The sequence below is a fragment of the Barbus barbus genome, assembly GCF_936440315.1.
Source record: "Barbus barbus genome assembly, chromosome: 1".
NCBI lineage: Eukaryota > Metazoa > Chordata > Actinopteri > Cypriniformes > Cyprinidae > Barbus > Barbus barbus.
The window spans coordinates 45,950,569-45,969,434 of NC_136729.1; the positions used below are offsets into that span (position 1 = coordinate 45,950,569).

The following is an 18,866-nucleotide window of genomic DNA, read 5'->3' on the forward strand; positions in this document are numbered from 1 at the left end:
GCAGTGTGTGGAAATAAAACCATGACCTTGTTTTTGTCATTGTCAAGTTATTTCATTTGAACTACAGAAATGAACAAAAGCATAAAAAAAAACTCCATACATCACAATCTGTTCAAATGTGTTACTTTTAAGTGTCTTTTAATTTTTTTTTTTTTAAATATGCCTGTAATTTTTATTGACATTTGCATCAAATATTTAAATGCATTTTTATTTACTTTAAATCAGCATACTGTAAAAAGTACTTTACAATTAAAATATACACTATTATATTTCTACATTACAGTAGTTTTAATAATAATAATAATATATTTACTTGGGAATAAATTTACATAATTGTCATGAATATAATGCTTTAATGCAAATAATAATAATAATACATATACAGTATTACATATACCCCCGGTTTCACAGACAAGGCTTAAGCCTAGTCCTAGACTAAAATGTAAGTCTTAGCTGTTTCAACTGAAATAAACTTGCTCTGACTGATCTTAAAATATATCAGTGCCTTTGTTTTGTCTCAAGACCAGTAATGTTTTTTTCTAAGCATGTTTATAAATATTAAAAATATTATAAACCTTTTTTTTTTTCATTTAATTGTGATAAACAAGCAATTAAGTGTTAAATAAATAGGTAGTTAGTCAGTTAGTTACTTACTTTAAACAATATGACTTATTTCTTGGATTTGACTTTATTTGGTTTGTTGTTGGGCTGAACTGTACCCTGGTCATGTTGTTGACAGCTGTCATGACCCTCTCCTCTCTCTGTCTTTCTGTCTCTCTGTCAGATATGATTGCCATGTATTGACACACTAGTTGTAGTGCGGTTTCTTGGTGATTGATGTGTTGACATGGTTAAAGTGAGGTAGCTGGAGGACACCTGGAAACTTGTGTGTGTGTGTGTGTGTGTGTGTGAAACACCTGCAGCCTGTAGTTGTTAAATCAGCTGTGTTGACATACTCTAATATGTTTACTCTTATCAGCTATATACGCATTTCCATTCATTCATAATTCAGCGGCCGCGGCTCCTCAGAGGTCAAACAGTGAAAGCGCTTTTATGCCACTTTAAGGCTGCTGCTGGTTTGGACTTCATTTGACAAGCAGAAAACGGCTATTAATGTGTCTATTTTCCTGATCTTAATGAAGCGTTTCACTATAATCAGGAGACTAAACACTTCTCTAATCAGCCGTTTAGCACTGACTCAAAATCAGTGTGAAATGCCATTCACATTTTATTTTCATAATATATTATATTTCACAGAGAAGCAGGATATTTGGAGATCTTGATTTTATCCTTCTGGGATTGATTGGATGATGAGAAGAGTCGGTTTGACAGGTGGTGGGAGAAGAGAATATTTCAGCGCTCAATATGCTAAATAAAAAGTATTGCTGAAAATAACACTGTCAATCTCACACCTTGTGAAAAAGAAGTGCACTAATTGTAGTGAATGTGCACTTGTAGTGTACTTCAAATCTTAAAAGTGTGTTTAAAAAAATAAATAAAATAAACTGTGCTTGCAAATAATATCATATTAATGAAAAGGTCACTTAAGAGAGACACTTTCATGACTGAACACCGAAACAGTCCATCTGTGAAGACCACCCGGTGTGGTCTTCTGCTGCTGCTGTAGCCCATTGTCAGCATGTAGACACAGGACTCAGAGGTAAGTGCAATACAATCAACAGGTTTATTGAGTACTAGCAGAGGGGAATGAGATGAGCAGAATGTCCAGGTAAGCAGGTGGGGAATGGGAATGACTCTAGGGGCTTATCTGAGTGTGAATGTCCTTTTTCCTTTTCCAGGGGATTCGGAGGTAACAGTGGAGCGTGGAGACTGTGGAGAACTGGAGCGGTGGAGAACAGGGATAGGAACACTGGAGCAACTGGTAAGTAGACAAAAGGTAAGTGGGTCAAGTTAGTCAACATGGAATGTATGAGACCAGACAGTGACCGAACAGGAGGAGTGCAGGGATATAGTGCTGTTGATGAGTGCTGACAGGTGGCGGTGATTAGTAATCAGGGGATTGGGATCTGGTGAGTGTTGTTAGTGGAGACTGCAGTGACTCTCTGACAGTACCCCCTCCTCCAGGGGTGGCTCCTGATGCCCTATTACGGCGATGGGGTCGGCTACGGCCTCTGGGTCCAGGACGGTCAGTGTGGTTCTGGTGAAACTCGGCCAGGAGAGAGGGATCCAGCACATCGTCCCGGGCCATCCAGGATCTTTCTTCCGGCCCATATCCCTCCCAATCAATAAGATATTCCAGGCGACTACCCCGTTGCCGAGAGTTCAAGATGTTCTGCACCCTGTAGACTAGGGGCTCCTCAATGATCTCGGGAGCAGGAGGTACTGCAGGCTCGTCGGGTTCTGTGACAGAGGGAGAGACAGGCTTGAGGAGTGAGACATGGAATGCTGGATGGATACGATACCGTGCAGGGAGTTGGAGACGGTTAATCTGCCGTCTCCAACCTCATTAATCTGCCTCTCTATGGTACAGGGACTGATATAGCGGGGATCCCGGGTGGAGAGCCAGACCTTATCTCCAGTATGATAGACGGGGCTGGAAGACCGACGGGCATCTGCATAGGTCTTGTGTCTTCTCACTGCCTGCTGGAGTTGTGACATGAGCTGAGTCCCAAACTCTCTCGCTCGCTCGGAACCAGTGGTTGACAGATGGAACGTCGGAGGGCTCTTCTGTCCAGGGAAACAGAGGGGATTGGTAGCCGAGTATGCACTAGAAAGGGGTGAGGCCGGTGGTGGTTTGCTTTGGAGAATTTTGTGGATACTCGGCCCACGGGAGGAAGTGGTTCCAGCTGTGCTGGTTGTCATGACAGTAGGCCCGGAGATATCTCCCAATCTCCTGAATCTTCTGCTCAGTCTGGCCGTTAGTCTGGGGTGATACCCTGAGGAGAGACTGACGGTGATATCGAGGAGTTTGAAGAAAGCTTTCCAGACACGGGAGACAAACTGTGGCTCAGAAGGGAAGTCCTCAAGGAAGTGGGCACGTAGGTTTTGCCCTCTGGGCCTCCCAGCGGAGCGGGTTTGGTGATGGAGGTGATGTGGATCTGTTCATCCAGGGCCCACTGGATGGGGCTCACAAGGACGGCTGGAGGGAGTATGGGTTACGTGATGGAAAACTGGAACCGGGTGAAGAAGAGGGCCCAGCGAGCCTGCCGGGGGTTTAACCTCTTAGCACTTCGGAGATATTCCAGGTTTTTGTGGTCAGTGATGACCGTAAAGGGGTGTTGAGCGCCCTCCAGCCAGTGTCTCCATTCCTCCAGCGCCAGTTTAATGGCGATCAGGTCTCGATTTCCAATATCGTAGTTCCGCTCCGCTGGGGAAAGCTTCCTCAAGAAGTAAGCGCAAGGGTGGAGTCGGGGAGACTCTCCATGGTATTGAGACAGCACTGCTCCCACTCCCACGGTGGAGGCATCCACTTCCACAATGAATGGGAGTTGGGGTTCGGGATGTGAGAGGATGGGAGCAGTGCAGAAGGACTCCTGGAGCCTCTTGTAGGCAGCTCGAGCTTCGAAGTTCCAGGACAGAGACTTGGGTTTCTGACGGAGCATGGAAGTGAGGGGGCTGAGAGGAGACTGAAGTTCAGAATGAACCTCCGGTAGAAATTTGCAAAGCCGAGGAATCGTTGAAGTTTATTTACTGACTGAGGCTGGGGCCAGTCCCGGATGGCTTGGACCTTCCCCTGGTCCATCTGGATCCCATCCGCACTGAGGATGTAGCCAAGGAACTGGACCATGGGGGGGTGGAACTCAAACTTCTCGACCTTCAGGTAGAGGTGGTGTTTCCTGAGTTGGCGTAGGACCTGCGTCACTTGATGGCAATGTTTGGCCAGGTTCCGGGAGTAAATCGGGATATTGTCTATGCACACGATGACAAACCGGTGGAGGAACTCCCGGAACACCTCGTTCTTAAACCCCTGGAAGACAGACGGAGAGTTGGAAAGGCCATACGGCATGACCTGTTATTCATAGTGGCCTGAGGGGCTAATGAATGCCGTCTTCCACTCGTCGCCTTCCTGGATACAAACGAGGTCATCCAGCTTTGAGAAGATGCGGGCCTCACAGAGTTCCTCGAGGGCAGCCTGGACCAGGGGAAGAGGATAAGGGAGCTTGACAGTGTGATCACTGAGGGTCCGGTAGTCGGTGCAGGGCCGCAAGCCTCTGTACTTCTTGCCCACGAAGAAGAAGCTTGAGGCTGCCGGAGAGGTGGAAGGACGAATTAACTGTTGTTGAAAAGCCTCCTTGATGTAATCCTCCATCGCCTTGCGCTCCAGGATGGACAGGGGGTATACTCGACCCTTGGGGAGTATAGCTCCAGGCAGCAGGTCAATGGCACAATCCCATGGCCGGTGCGGTGGTAACTTCGTGGCTGCGTGTTTGCTGAACACATCCTGGAACGCCACGTAGTCAGATGGGATCGACGGAACCTCACGAGGTTCGGGGCTCTCCACTAGGGTGGAATGAACTTGGAGCTTACTAACCAGGGGTACAGGGATGTTGGAGAGACCGTTTTGGATGCAGGTACTACATCGGAGGATCTCGCTGGCATCCAGGGGCGTCCCAGGATGTTATCGACGGTGGGTCTCTCCAGTACCAGAAAGGAAATTCTCTCCTGATGAAGACAGCCTACTTGCAGAGTGATCGGTAGAGACCGGAACTTGATGTGCCCACGACGGAGCGGCTTTCCCTGTATGGTCTCGATCTTCAGCTCTGCCTGTCTCTGGCAGGGTAAATCAAGCTGTTTTAGGAGGGCTTGTGAGATGAAATTGCCTGAGGATCCCGAGTCCACGAGGGCGGATACTAAAATGAAATGACGTGGGGTGAGCAGTTGTACCATTAGCAATAGTAGGATAGAGATAGCAGGCTCCAATTGGAGGGTACTCACCGCTGGGCGTGGGGGGCGAATGAAGTGTCACGGAACTCCACAGTAGAGGCACATGTCGAGCACGCTCAGTGCGTGAGAGGCGATTAGTATCCATTTGCAAAGGTTCTGGTACTGGAGGAAAGGCAGCTGGTGAGGACGGAGAATGAGCGGTTATGTCCGGCTGACAAGTCGTGAGATGTTGGGAGATCTTAACGGCCTTCTGCATAAAGCTCTCCAGACCGACAGTGTCATCATAGATTGCCATCTGGGCTCTGATCTGTGGATCCAAGCCCTGACGGCAAGCAGTGAGTAGCGCTGCCTCGTTCCATCCACATGAGGCCGCAAGAGTTCGGAACTGCAGGGTATAGTCACTGGCCGAAAAATCTCCCTGACGGAGACGGATGATTGGTCGGCAATGGAGAGCGAGTCGGTGGATAGGCCGAAGACCTCCTTGAAGTAGGAAGAGAAAACATCAAAAGAGTTAATTATAGAGTTCTGTGAGCTCCAGATGGCTCGTGCCCAGAGCAATGCCTGTCCTGTTAGCAGGCAACTTTAGCCTGTTTGCTGGAAAATTTATGGGATTGCATCTCTATGTAGAGTGAAACTTGGAGTAAAAAAAACCACTACATTCAACCGCCTCACACGAATAGTTAGCAGGGGATAGCCATGGGACTGGCAGAGGCAGACTGAGGGTGTGTGACCGGAGAGAGAGCTGTTTGAAGAGCGCTGACCAGCTCTTCGAGGGGATCTGCAGCGGCGGGGTTCGTGAACTCCATCTCTGGTCATCGGTTCTGGTCTGGTCTTCTGTAAGCAGATAGACACAGGACTCAGAGGTAAGTGCAATACAATCAACGGTTTTTTTGATTAGTAGCAGAGGGGAATGAGATGAGCAGAATGACCAGGTAAGCAGGCGGGGAATGGGAATTACTCTAGGGGCTTATCTGAGTGTGAATGAGTGTGAATCCTTTTGCAGGGGATCCGGAGGTAACAGTGGAGCGTGGAGACTGTGGAGAACTGGAGCGGTGGAGAACAGGGATAGGAACACTGGAGCAACTGGTAAGTAGACAAAAGGTAAGTGGGTCAGGTTAGTCAACATGGAATGTATGAGACCAGACAGTGAGTGAACGGGAGGAGTGCAGGGATATAATGTTGTTGATGAGCGCTGACAGGTGGCGGTGATTAGTAATCAGGGGATTGGGATCTGGTGAGTGTCGTTAGTGGGGACTGCGGTGACTGTGGTGACTCTCTGACACCCATCTGCTTCAGGGTTCGACGTGTTGTGCGTTCAGAGATGGTATTCTGCATACCTTGGTTGTAACGTGTGGTTATTTGAGTTACTGTTGCATTTCTATTATCTTTAACCAGTCTGCCCATTCTCCTCTGATCTCTGACATCAACAAGGCATTTTCGTCCACACAACTGCCGCTCACTGGATATTTTTTATTTTTCAGACCATTCTCTGTAAACCCTAGAGATGGTTGTGCGTGAAAATCCCAGTAGATCAGCAGTTTTGGAGACCAGCCCGTCTGGCACCAACAAACATTCCACGTTCAGAGTCACTTAAATCCCTTTTCTTCCTCATTCTGATGCTCGGTTTGAACTTCAGCAAGTCGTCTTCACCACATCTACATGCATGTATGTATGTGTGTGTGTGTGTGTGTGTGTGTGTTTTTGTGACATATGATGACAAAAATTTGTATAATGACATGGGTATGACATAGGTAGTACAAGGAGAAGGTGACTTATGAGGACATTTCCCCATGTCCCCATTTTTCAAAATGCTTATAAATCATACAGTATGAGTTTTTTTGAGAAAGTATAAATGCACAAAGTTTCCTGTAAGGGGTAGGTGTAGAGTTGGTGTAGGGTGATAGAAAATATGGTTTGTACAGTATAAAAACCGTTACGCCTATGTAATGTCCCCACTATTCACAAAAACAAACGTGTGTGTGTGTGTGAGAGAGAGATAGAGTATGTGTATATCAACAATTTAGTCATAACATACATACAAAATAACTTATTTAGAAAGGAAAGGTATTGAAAACATGGCATGCAGTAAGAATTATTTTTTCAAGTGCACACTTTTGTTTAACATCAACGTTAGTGGGCGGAGCCTCGTCTCACATTTCGTTTCAGGTTGAATTCCAGTTGTTTTTGTGTGATTCTTATGTTTGCTGTTGAGATCCAGACACACATCTGATAGTAATCTCCTTCATCTTCACTCTGTGAATCGTTAATAGCTTTACTGCACACTGATTTGAGGTGTGTGTGTGTTTGTGTGTGTGTGTGGAAATGGCCTTGTCTTACAATTGCATGATTTCCTTTGGACGGTGAACCCCAGTTGGTATCCATGGCAGCAGAGTGGTGTCCATGGCAACCTGCTGGTCATCACTTTGGTGACCTTTTGAGTTTTAGGGCTCTTCTGACACCTCACATCAATAAGATCCGCCTACATGCCAACGTGAACCAATCAGAATCAGTAGCCCTGCAGAGCTGCCTGTACAGATACTATTTAAGGCATCAGACACACATTATAGACATCTGTCTAAAGCAGCCGCGCACGCATCACTAGTGGCAATGGCAATCCCAGAATGCATTGCGTAAAGATTAGTTAATAAATCCAAGATGGCGGAAAGAGTCAGTTACAGGGGCGTGCCCAGGACTTTATACTTGGGGTGGCAACTAAATCAGTGTTGCACTCCCCATATATTCTATTCCCTAACACTAACTTTTCAGGGGTGAAAAAAGTGAACCCCCCTCTTCCAATTTTCCATACCACAGATTTATGTATTTATTTTTGTTTGTTTGTTTGTTTTTTGCCTCATAATTATGCATATTTTGTATATATTTACACAAAATGGGAACATATGTAAAATTCCCATTAAAGAAGATCTGCATATTTATTTACATACATTCATTCATGTAGGTAATTCATGGAAAATATGCCATGCTTAAGTGGACGATTTCTGCTGCTTGGATGAAAACAAACACTTGACCAGTAGATGGCTGCAGAGGATTGCTCATTGATTCATTTCCCATTTCCACTTCCTAATATAGTTATTTTCACATTTTATGCTGTTGGATTAACAATTAGACATTAGAAAATCACTATTATAACATAAAAAAAAAACAAAATAACTTTTTGTCAAAGTTCAGCAGTGGTTTGTACTGAAGTTTGAAGAGCCTGAAGAGTTTCGATTTTCTGCTAAATGTGACTAGTTCCTCATTTTAATGCATTAACTGTCTCTGACAGTAATGTCGAAGGGTGAGCGATTTATGTAGCCACTTACTTGATGATAATATTTTGAGCTCATTTAAAATTCAAAACAAAAACCTTCTTTGTTTATTTTTTTAAATATTTTTGATTAATTATTACCTTTTATTAAAGAAATTTGTCAAATGTAGCTCATCAGAATCAGGGATTCGATCCAAAAATTTAGGCCTGTATGTTAAATGCAATGCAGTTTGCTCTGGATAAAAGTCAAATGTATAGAGCCCTTGAGCAGATCTGATAAGACCAAATTAATTAATTAATAATAACCAAAAAATGAACGTTTTATTGACTTTTAAGTAAGTGTGCATTAAACAATTTGAAAGTTATCAGCATTAAAAGTTAAATCTGCCATTTGCAATTTTTGTTTGGAAGGATGAAATAACAGTACTTTTTTTTTGTCAGTTATTTTATCAGTTATTAAATCAGATACAGTTAGAGAAGCACAGTAAAATTACATTTATTTGAATACATTTGTGGGAGTGCGATTGCGTGTGAATTAGTCCTGCCTGTCCGTGCAACGTCTCTCTACTAATAGTGAAGCTGTGGGTTTTGATTACTCCACTTTTTTTGGAAATAGGCTCATTTTCCAAGTCCCCAAGAATTAAACAGTTGAGTTAAAACAGCTAGGTAACTAGTTATGATATAGCTGGGGACTTCTTTCAGCTGCTGTGTAATATCATTGCGCCTGTGGCACCCATGGTACAGCAGCAAAGCTCCTTGATTGTTACGCCAGAATGAGAGTATAGTTCCTAGCCATATCGGCCTAGAAAATCGCAACTTTTCATTTTCCGTCAGTCTTAGTACACGATGTAACTACAGAAGAGTCAAGTTTTAAAAAGGAAAAATATCGAAACTCTTTTGTCATTTTTGAGCGAGATGCTAACGGTCTAATCCGATTCAATGATCTATGCTAAGCTAAGCTAAAAGTGTTACCACCAGACCCGTAGATCGGCTGAATGAAACGGTAAAACCCAACTGTTTAACTCTTGGGGACTTGGAAAGTGAGCCTATTTCCAAAAAAAGTGAAGTGTTCCTTTAAAAGCACAATGAAATTTTCGCTAGGCTATAAATTTTCTAAGCAAATTTATTGATAAATCACAGAGGAGCGTAGACAATATTTTTGTGTTTATGTGTGTGAGTGATCTGTCATAGGCCTGTATGTGTGTGAATGCTACAATCCTTGTAGGCAGTACTAGTTTAGAGCTGCTATTGTGCTCTTGATTGAGCGGTAGTGGAGCAAAAAACACAATTCTACAACTTTCAAAAGATCCCTGCTTCAGTCAAAATCACGCTGCTCCGCTCTCACTGCACTTCGATCCCATTCTCTGCTTCGGGGTAGAGAAGCTCATTTTTAGGGTGGCACCCTTGTGGACACGCCACTGGTCAGTTAGATACACATTTATTTGAAATGTACGGCTCATAAGGTTCTGTTGAGATGTGATTTGTTCTGTTTGGACGCTATATACAGCTTAATCCTGTTCTGTCTAACTAAAAGATAACAGAACCAAAGAGATCATGCAGACTTTCACATTTAGTTTTTGTGTGTGTGTGACACACTCTACTATTAAAAAGTTTTGGGTAACTAAGCTTTTTCTTCTTCATAATGTTGTAAAATATTATTATAATCAATAATAGCTGTTTTCTATGTAAATATATAGTCAAATGTAATTTATTTCTGTGATCAAAGCTGTATTTTCAGCGTCATTACTCCAGTCTTCAGTGTCACATGATCTTCAGAAATCATTCTAATATACTGATTTACTGCTCAACAAACATTTCTGATTATTATCAATGTTGAAAACAGTTGTGCTGCATAATATTTTTGTGGAAACTGTGATACATTATATTTTTCAGGATTCACAGATGAATAGGAAGTTCAAAAGAACAGCATTTATTTAAAATGGAAATCGTTTGCAACATTTTAAATGTCTTTACTGTAACTTTGTATCAATTTAATGTGTCCTCGTAAGAGTCTAACTGAAAAAAAGAGAGAAAAAAATCTAACTGACCGCAAACTTTTGAAACGTGTTTGTGTGTGTGTGCACGTGCAAAAATAATTGTTAAATAAAACAATCATATAATATAAAATTATCTGTATAAGCATTTAAAATAATTGATTTATTTATTTTTTATTTTATTTTAGCATAGCATAGCAAATAAAGCTCTAGCTCACTTCTAACTGTTGTTTGTCCTCAAACTGTAGTAATGTAAACGCCACACACACACACACACACACACACACACACACAAACACACAAATTACTGTATGAATGTTTTTCATAAACCGATTTACGCGATAAATGATGTGACGTGCCACTGTGTCTCGCTGTTTGATTTAATGTCTGTCATTGCTGAATTCCCTTTTATATCTCACAACTGTCTTAATCATTTACTGCTTCAACTAGTTTTATTTCTCTCTCTGTCTCTCTCTCTCTCTCACACACACACACACACACTATAATCTGAAATCTTCTGTTTCTCCACAGGTCTCTGCTGGAAGGTTTGCTGCTACACAAACATGTTTTATCTCTTGTATTAAGTCGGGTGCACAGTGTGTGAGTTTTTTCGTCTTAGACATATTTTGTGAATCTGCTCGCTTGAGTTTCAGTAAACGCTGTGGGTTTGGACCGAACTCAGAGCTGAGACGTTCATCATACAGACCGACAGACGTCGATCAGAAAGAATGGGCAGAAATCACACAGTTTGCACTCGACTTCATTGTGACACAAGAGCAGATGCTTGTTGTTCCTCAGGTTGTTCTGGAGAAGAGGAACCTGTTGAATCTTTATTTCATTGCTCTGATTTTCTCTCTCTGTCTCTGTTTTTCTCCTCCATGCCTAAAATAGAGGTGGAACAGAAAGGTAAAGACATGTTTCTTTCACCCCGTATAGCTTTCTGCCAACATGTTTAACATTTTCTCAAGTAAACCATCATACATTTATTCATGCCTGAGACTGGCTTCTTTGTGATATTTAAACACACCGCTCAGTGTGGCACTCTGTGTGTCTGTTAATATTATATTTGATCAGAGGAAATGTTATCTATGTGGTGGAGATGGTGTTGTGGTGGGCTCATGTTTTCCTGTGGTCTTTAGCTTAATTTCAGTTCATAAGTGTTGTAATGCTCTTCTCATGTGCTGCTCAAAACAGAAAAAAAAAATTATTGGATGAAGATGAGTGCAATGTGATGCCATCAATTTTGTGGAAAAACTATACATTTTAAAGGTGTATATCTGCTTGAAGATATAATTTAATATTGTTTTATGTTGTACAAGCAACCAACCAACCAAAATAAAATATTTAAACACATATGCACCTTTAATATGTAAAATAAAATACAATAAATACATTCATTCATTCATTCATGCAAATAACAAATAAATGCATGCATTATAGATTACCTTAAATCAGAGATGGATTAAAAAGCACAAAACTCCACAAATAAAAGCCATACATACTTGCACGCACGCATGGACACACACACACACACACACACACACACACAAACAAACAAATAAAGTTTATTAAACAATTTAAAGGGCAATGTATTTTATGGCACTTTTTAATTGCATTTAATGCGATTATAATGAATTTAATATTACAGTATATAACTATACACACATTTATCAGGCACGCAAAAAACTTAATTAGGCAGACAGCATCAAACGTGAAAACACATGCAAATGAGCTAACACTTGACAGTGACAGTAATTGTAATAAAACAAACAAACACTTCTATTCACATAACTGAATATAAATTAGAAATAAACAGCACTTTTTAAAATATATTTATTTAGCTAAAAAAATCATGAAATGCAGTGAATGGACTTCTGGAGAAACTCTTGAGAAATGATTTTCCGAATCAATTTAAATGAACTTATTCAATAAAATGAATCAGACAAAAAAGTGAGGTTTGTGTGTGAGTCAAATCAAGCTCGTCTTTGTTTCTGTTTAAACAATCTTTTTTTAACATGAAAAGATCATAAACTGAGACGTTTGCATGAGTTTACATGTAAAGTTATTAAGCATAATTGTATTCAAATTGCACATTGAAACAAACTGATATGCAGCATTGCTGATCATGCGGTAATATCACAGACAAAGATGGAAACACATTAATGTATTTTTCATGAATGTATAACCAAACCTTTATAATTTTTGTTCAAATGCTGCATACTTTGCTTCACATGCGTGTCGAGTTTGTCTGTTCAGGACTATATATATTATGTATCCTTTTTCATCCGCCAGCTAATTAGATCTTCCAGCATCAGTGTATTGGCTAAGTGCTCGCAAAGCCCTGTTAGCACTTTAACAGTAATGATATTCATAATCTAATTCCCATTTAAAACATCCAGTGAAGCCCGATCAATAACCCAGCCAATGAGCTGTCAGCATTTTAAATGACATCATTATGATGATAGTGCCACTAACCTTCAGGGTGACACCATCTCACACACACACACACACACACACACACACACAACATCAGACAGACAGACGCACACACACACTCACACACACACACACACACACACACACACACACACACACACACACACACACACACAACATCAGACAGACAGACGGACACGCACACACACACACACACACACACACACACACACACACACACACAACATCAGACAGACAGACGGACACGCACACATACACACACGCAGACAGCCATAATCATCAGACGACACGCACACACACACACATGCATACACACACATACATACACACACACACACACACATGCACGCACACAGCCATAATCATCAGACGACAACACACACACAGACATAATCATCAGACGACACACACACACACACACACACACACACACATACATAATCATCAGACGATACACAAACACACACACACACACTAGGGATGTAACGGTATGAAAATTTCTAATCACGATTATAGTGACCAAAATTATCACGGTTATCAGTATTATCACGGTATTGTTAAAATGTGCTGGAGATGTTCAAAAAGTACCGACACATAAATCACTTCACCAAGTTTCATACTTAAAAATCAACAAACAGCAAATAAAATGACTTTTTGTTTGCATAATCACTAAAACAATAACATTACCAATGAGGTTTGGATTTTAAATGACAATTTGACTGACAACAGTTTAATAGCATGTTCAAATAAATAATGTAAATGTTCTAATAAAGCTTTGAAAAAGTTTAACATAAAGGTAGACCACACATTTCAGCCTTTAAAGAAAAGGGTTAAGTTAAAATGATAATTGATTAATAAATGATTATATGTATTTTATCTGCTACATAAATAATTCTATATAGCATATGAATTGTTTAAATGTGTAGAATCCACATAAGTTTGTTTTTCATCAACCGGTTAAAATTTACAGCAGGTCATGCAAATTTGGTCCATTTTTTGGCCAGACAGAAACTTCACACAGGCTGAATGTAAATAAGTGTCTGTAAATCCACTCTCTGGCAGCAGGTGGCGCTTTATACGGAAAATCTGAATTACAGCTGATTCCCGTGAACTCCGCGAACACTTCCTTTAGGTATTGCATGGAGCGAAAATGAGAACAAAATGCCATCAAATCGTTTCTGAAGACAGTCCGAACCTTCAGAGGTACATTCATATAATTAATTCATTGATATATTCATTTGTATAATTCCCTTAGCACTCTTTTAAAACCTCCCAGCTTTTCCGCCCTGTTTTCACTCAGAACGAAACTACTGTGCTGCCGTGCGCTCGTGACACTGTTACTGAAAACTCTGCTTTATGCTGGACAGTATTTATTTATCGCGAGTTGTTCAAATCACGGTAATCGAATACGGTTTTAATGATAATTCAAATATGAAACGGTAATACTAACCGTGGGGAATTTTATCATGATTTATCGTCAAACCGGTAATCGTTACATCCCTAACACACACACACACACACACACAGACATAATCATCAGACGACACACACACACACACACACACAGACATAATCATCAGACGACACACACACACACACACACACACACACCATCAGACAGACAGACGGACATGCACACAGAGACAAACGCACGCATACACGCACAGACATAATCATCAGACAACACACACACACACACACACACACAATCATCAGAACGACACACATACACACACACACACACACAATCATCAGAACTACACACATACACACACACACACACACACACACATGCACGCACGCACGCACACACGCATGCATCCAGACATAATCATCAGACGACACACACACACACACACACACTCATTAGACGACACACATACACACCATCAGACAGACAGACAGACTTTATACAGGATTGATTGATTTTTAGATAAAAGAATAGTCTACATGCAGATTAATAAATGCACATACACTATATACAGTATATATGTGGGTATGTATGTTTTTTATGCACATTTACTATAAACACACATACAGCTAAAAAGTGTGGGCACTATTACTAATTTTTTATGTTTTTGAAATAAGTCTCCAATGCTCATCAAGCCTGCATTTAATTGATCAAAAATATAGACAAAAACAGTAACATTTTGAAATATTACAATTTAAAATAATGGTGTTCTATTTTAATATGATTTAAAATATAATTGATTTATGTGATCAAAGCTGAATTTTCAGCATCATTACTCACATGATCTTCAGAAATCATTCTAATATGCTGATTTATTATCGGTGTTGGAAAAATCTCACAATTACTCACATGATCTTCAGATGTAAACAAAAGACAGAGACTGTTTCCAGCAAATGTATTAACGTGATCAATATCAAAAGCAGCAGGCTGACCATGAGCAGCTTTGAGTACTACATTGCATTTCATCCTCAAGTGGTCAAACACATCTGGGTGTTCATATGATCACATGTGGTCTGGCACTGTCCTGTCTCCCTGTAGCACTCATTATCTTAGCTGTCTTACATTACAGATGATGGCTTTCCTAAAGACAAAACTAGAAAAACAATGATTTAATTTAATGCACAATATTATTATTGTTACATTTCTATAATGTGTTACTCACTACATTTATCTGCAGACAAGATAGCTAGACAACTAATGAGAACTCATATTTAAGTATAGCCCACATAACGCTTGCAATAAAACGGAAATAACGGCCTTTCTCACAAAACAAAAATCAAAATGCTAGGCACATATGTCAGCAATGACGAAAACACAATGCTGCATCATACTTGAAGAGTTAACGTTAAGAAATACAAAGAATCAAATGGAAAAAACAAGAACATGTCCTTACCTGAATCAAAATGTGCGCTGTATATCCTAGAGTTGCTAGTTGCTATTCTGCTTCTCGCTTCACTGTTGCAATCCAGGCGCGTTTCTCGGATATATAAACCCTTTAATTTCCCATGATTTAAATTAATGTTAGTTCCAGGCCAGAGGGAGCACCCAACCACCGAGAAACAAAGATCTAATTTTCTGACATTTTTAACAGCAGGATTAAATAAATCAATCGCAATCCCACTGTGCATCAAGCGCCTGCCGCCATTGTTTTGAATGTGCTCGAACACTAACCAGAAACGTCCGAGGAACAAAGACGTCACTTCCTTATACCGCCGAATATCCATTGAAATGGTCTATAAATAACATTTTAAAATATACATTTTTAAAATATATTACAATAGAACAGCTATTTTAAATGGTAATAATACAGATATCTACAGTCTTTGAGATTAACAACAAAAAATACACGGGGAGTGTTTTCTCTGCCCTTTCAAATGTTGATAAGCCTCTTTATTATCCTATCCTGCATGATTATGTGGTTAGCCGCATGTTATTTTACTCCTGCGATCTGCTGTTGGATGAGGAGCTGCTGTATAAGAGCAGCTGATCTGAGATCAGAGACGTTACGCTGCGGTCACAGAGATGAGCATTAAAACACAGAGTCATGCTGTATGATCAGTCATAGACAAACTCCCTCTTCTTCCTCATCTCATCTCTTCCTGGTGTTCTCCTCTCGCCCACTTCATCTGGACTGGATCATATTGAAAGCCGCATATTAGTGCCAATATTAGTGGAGGGCACTGTATATATGATCAACATTGTTTTAATATATTTTGTCTTGCAAAATTTGGTAACAACAATATGGATTTGTTGCTGGACAACAGAACACACACACACACACTCTCACACACACACTCTCACACACACACACACACACACACACACACACACACATATATATATACTGTATATTGAGATTTTATATATATATACTGATATATATATACTGTTTATTGATATTATTTATTATACTGTAATAAATTTGAGTAAATAATATAGTTTGAATTATAATTGATTGTTCTTATCTCCTTGTTAAAAATACTCCAGTTTACTTTCATAATAAGGAAAAGAGAAGCATGAACATTCTGCCAAACGTCTCCTTTAATGCTCCATGGATCAAAAACAACACTATGGACTGGCTTTGGACTGAGCAAACGAAGACCGAGTTATATTTTAGGCTGAACTATTCCTTAAAGCCTTTCCTCCATCCAGAGTCTGTGCTTTCATTAGAGACTGTCTGTGAAGACTGGATGTGTGCGTTTTAGCATCATTAGAGCGCTCTGATCTTGATTGCACTGGTGTTTGGGGCTTTGCTTTAAACACTGCTTTAAGATACAGACTGTATATTACTGTAATCGTCAGAGAGTCCTGTGTGTGTGTGTGTGTATGTGTGACAGCAGCATTATAACGGCCCTCTTCATTAACCTTTCTAACACCTGTGTAAGCGTTCAGCGCCGTATCATTTTCTCTCTCAGAGACACTCTAATGGAGCCGCTGCGTTGAGTCACAGAGCCAGAGGAAGCTTTATTTTTCACAGTATCAAGCAGCGAAATTAGTTTCTTCAACTATGGCCACTTTTGGCCCTGTGGACTTTTGGGAATTAAATTCCTTTAGAAAAAAATGTCCAAACTCACTGGCTTATTTTGTCTAATAATGTGAGCATAAATGCACCGCTGGTGAAATCTGACGTTTTTCCTCTGGACCGTCGTTACAGAAATCCATCACATTAAATACGTTATATTATATACTCCTGAATATGTTACATTATATACTTCTATACTACTATTCTTGCATAATTTGCCAAAAATAAGTAATTTGGTAAAATCAAAAGTAAGAAATAACAAGATAAAGCTTTATTTATAAAATTATTTCAATAATTATTAATTATCTTCACACAAATAATTTCACACAATAAATATGAATGGTTTATTTTAGTCTGTTTTGTTTATACATTACACGTTATATTAAGTATTTTAAATATTTCCATTTTTGCATCATTTGGTTAAAAAAAAGGAATAATTTACTATAATAATCATAAGAAATTATTAACAATCTCCTTTTCACAGAATAAATAATGAACTGGTTTATTTTACTCTATTGAGTTTATATGTTATATATTTTAAATATATTTACACTTTTCTTGCATTATTTGGAAATACATAAATTAATTAACTAGATAAAGCTTTCTTAGTGAATAAATTATTATAATAATTATAATAAAGTGCTATTAATCTTCACACAAATCATTTTCATGCAATACATGTTGCCATTTTACACTATTTAGTATTCAAGTATTATTTATTAACACATATTATATTTTTTATCATGGATTTTCATAGTTTAGCATTGAAAGTAAAGGCTAAAGCGGTGAAATCTGCATAAAAGGCATTTGCAGTAAAAATGAAAGCTGAAAGTAAAACAATTTAACAAGACCGTTTTAGAGTGCTTTTTATCGTTTTCATAAAATCAACCGCTGGAACATGAAAGTGGACGAAACGGCATGATAAAAGCTTCCAGCTGTAAGAACGGCAGCGTTTGGCTTTAATTTATTGACCGTTCGGAGCGTTTCTGCAATCATAAATAGGACACAGACACACGCTCTGTACATTACACTGTCTGTGTGGTATCAACAGGTTTGACCCTCGCAGGAAATTAATTGGAATGAGTTTATATATTTCTAACCTAATCTGGTTAAGTGTATGGATCACCGCAGTCAGGCTTGGGCTTTAATCAATTTCTCGAGGCGAAAGCCCTGGAAAGAAACACAATCTTTCTGTTCTGATGCTGCGCTGCGGCTGCTTAGAGCGAAGCCGAATGGAGCAAAATACGCTTATTATTAGTTTTCTGCGCGCAGATGCAATAAATCACGTTGACACAAATTGACAATATCTTAGCATCGGGATGGAATCCGTTCGGATTGTAATAAATATAAGCTAATTATTATGTCTCTGCGGGCTCTGGCCCCTTTGACCAGCTGTCATTAATAAGCCGCCTCTTATTTATCAAAATTTTAAATGCCAACTTCAGGTGGAAATGAAATCTTTCTGCATGTGTCCGATCCATCTGCTTGAGGGAGAGAGTTCAGCTCCAGCCTGATCCAACACACCTGTCTGGAAGCTTCTGGTGAGCCTGAAGATCTCGATTAGCCGCTTCAGGTGTGTTTAATTAGGGCTGCGCTCAACTCTGCCGAATAGTTTGAGCTCCAGGAGTAGATGCACGCGCTTCTAAAGGACTAGTTCACTCCTAAAGAGGCACATTATTTACTCCAAACCCTTGTGAATTCTGGCTTCCGGTGGGAAACAAAAGAAGACATTCTGAAGAAACGGGAAATTAACAGGGGATTGGGGCAAAATGCCCCCCATATTCAAGATAACCAATGCATCAATGAATGCAA

General features: G+C 40.0%; 1 protein-coding gene across 1 annotated transcript in view; it reads left to right on the top strand.

Annotated features, from left to right (window-relative positions):
* LOC306868823 (adhesion G protein-coupled receptor L3-like) overlaps positions 1 to 18,866 on the top strand; it is a gene marked incomplete at its 5' end in the record, with an annotated part of 222,555 nt that overhangs the window by 87,060 nt on the left and 116,629 nt on the right. Inside the window, one exon of the mRNA XM_079415205.1 lies at positions 10,996 to 11,010. Within this exon, the coding sequence (XP_079271331.1) occupies positions 10,996 to 11,010 (15 nt within the window). The remainder of the gene's footprint in view (positions 1 to 10,995; positions 11,011 to 18,866) is intronic.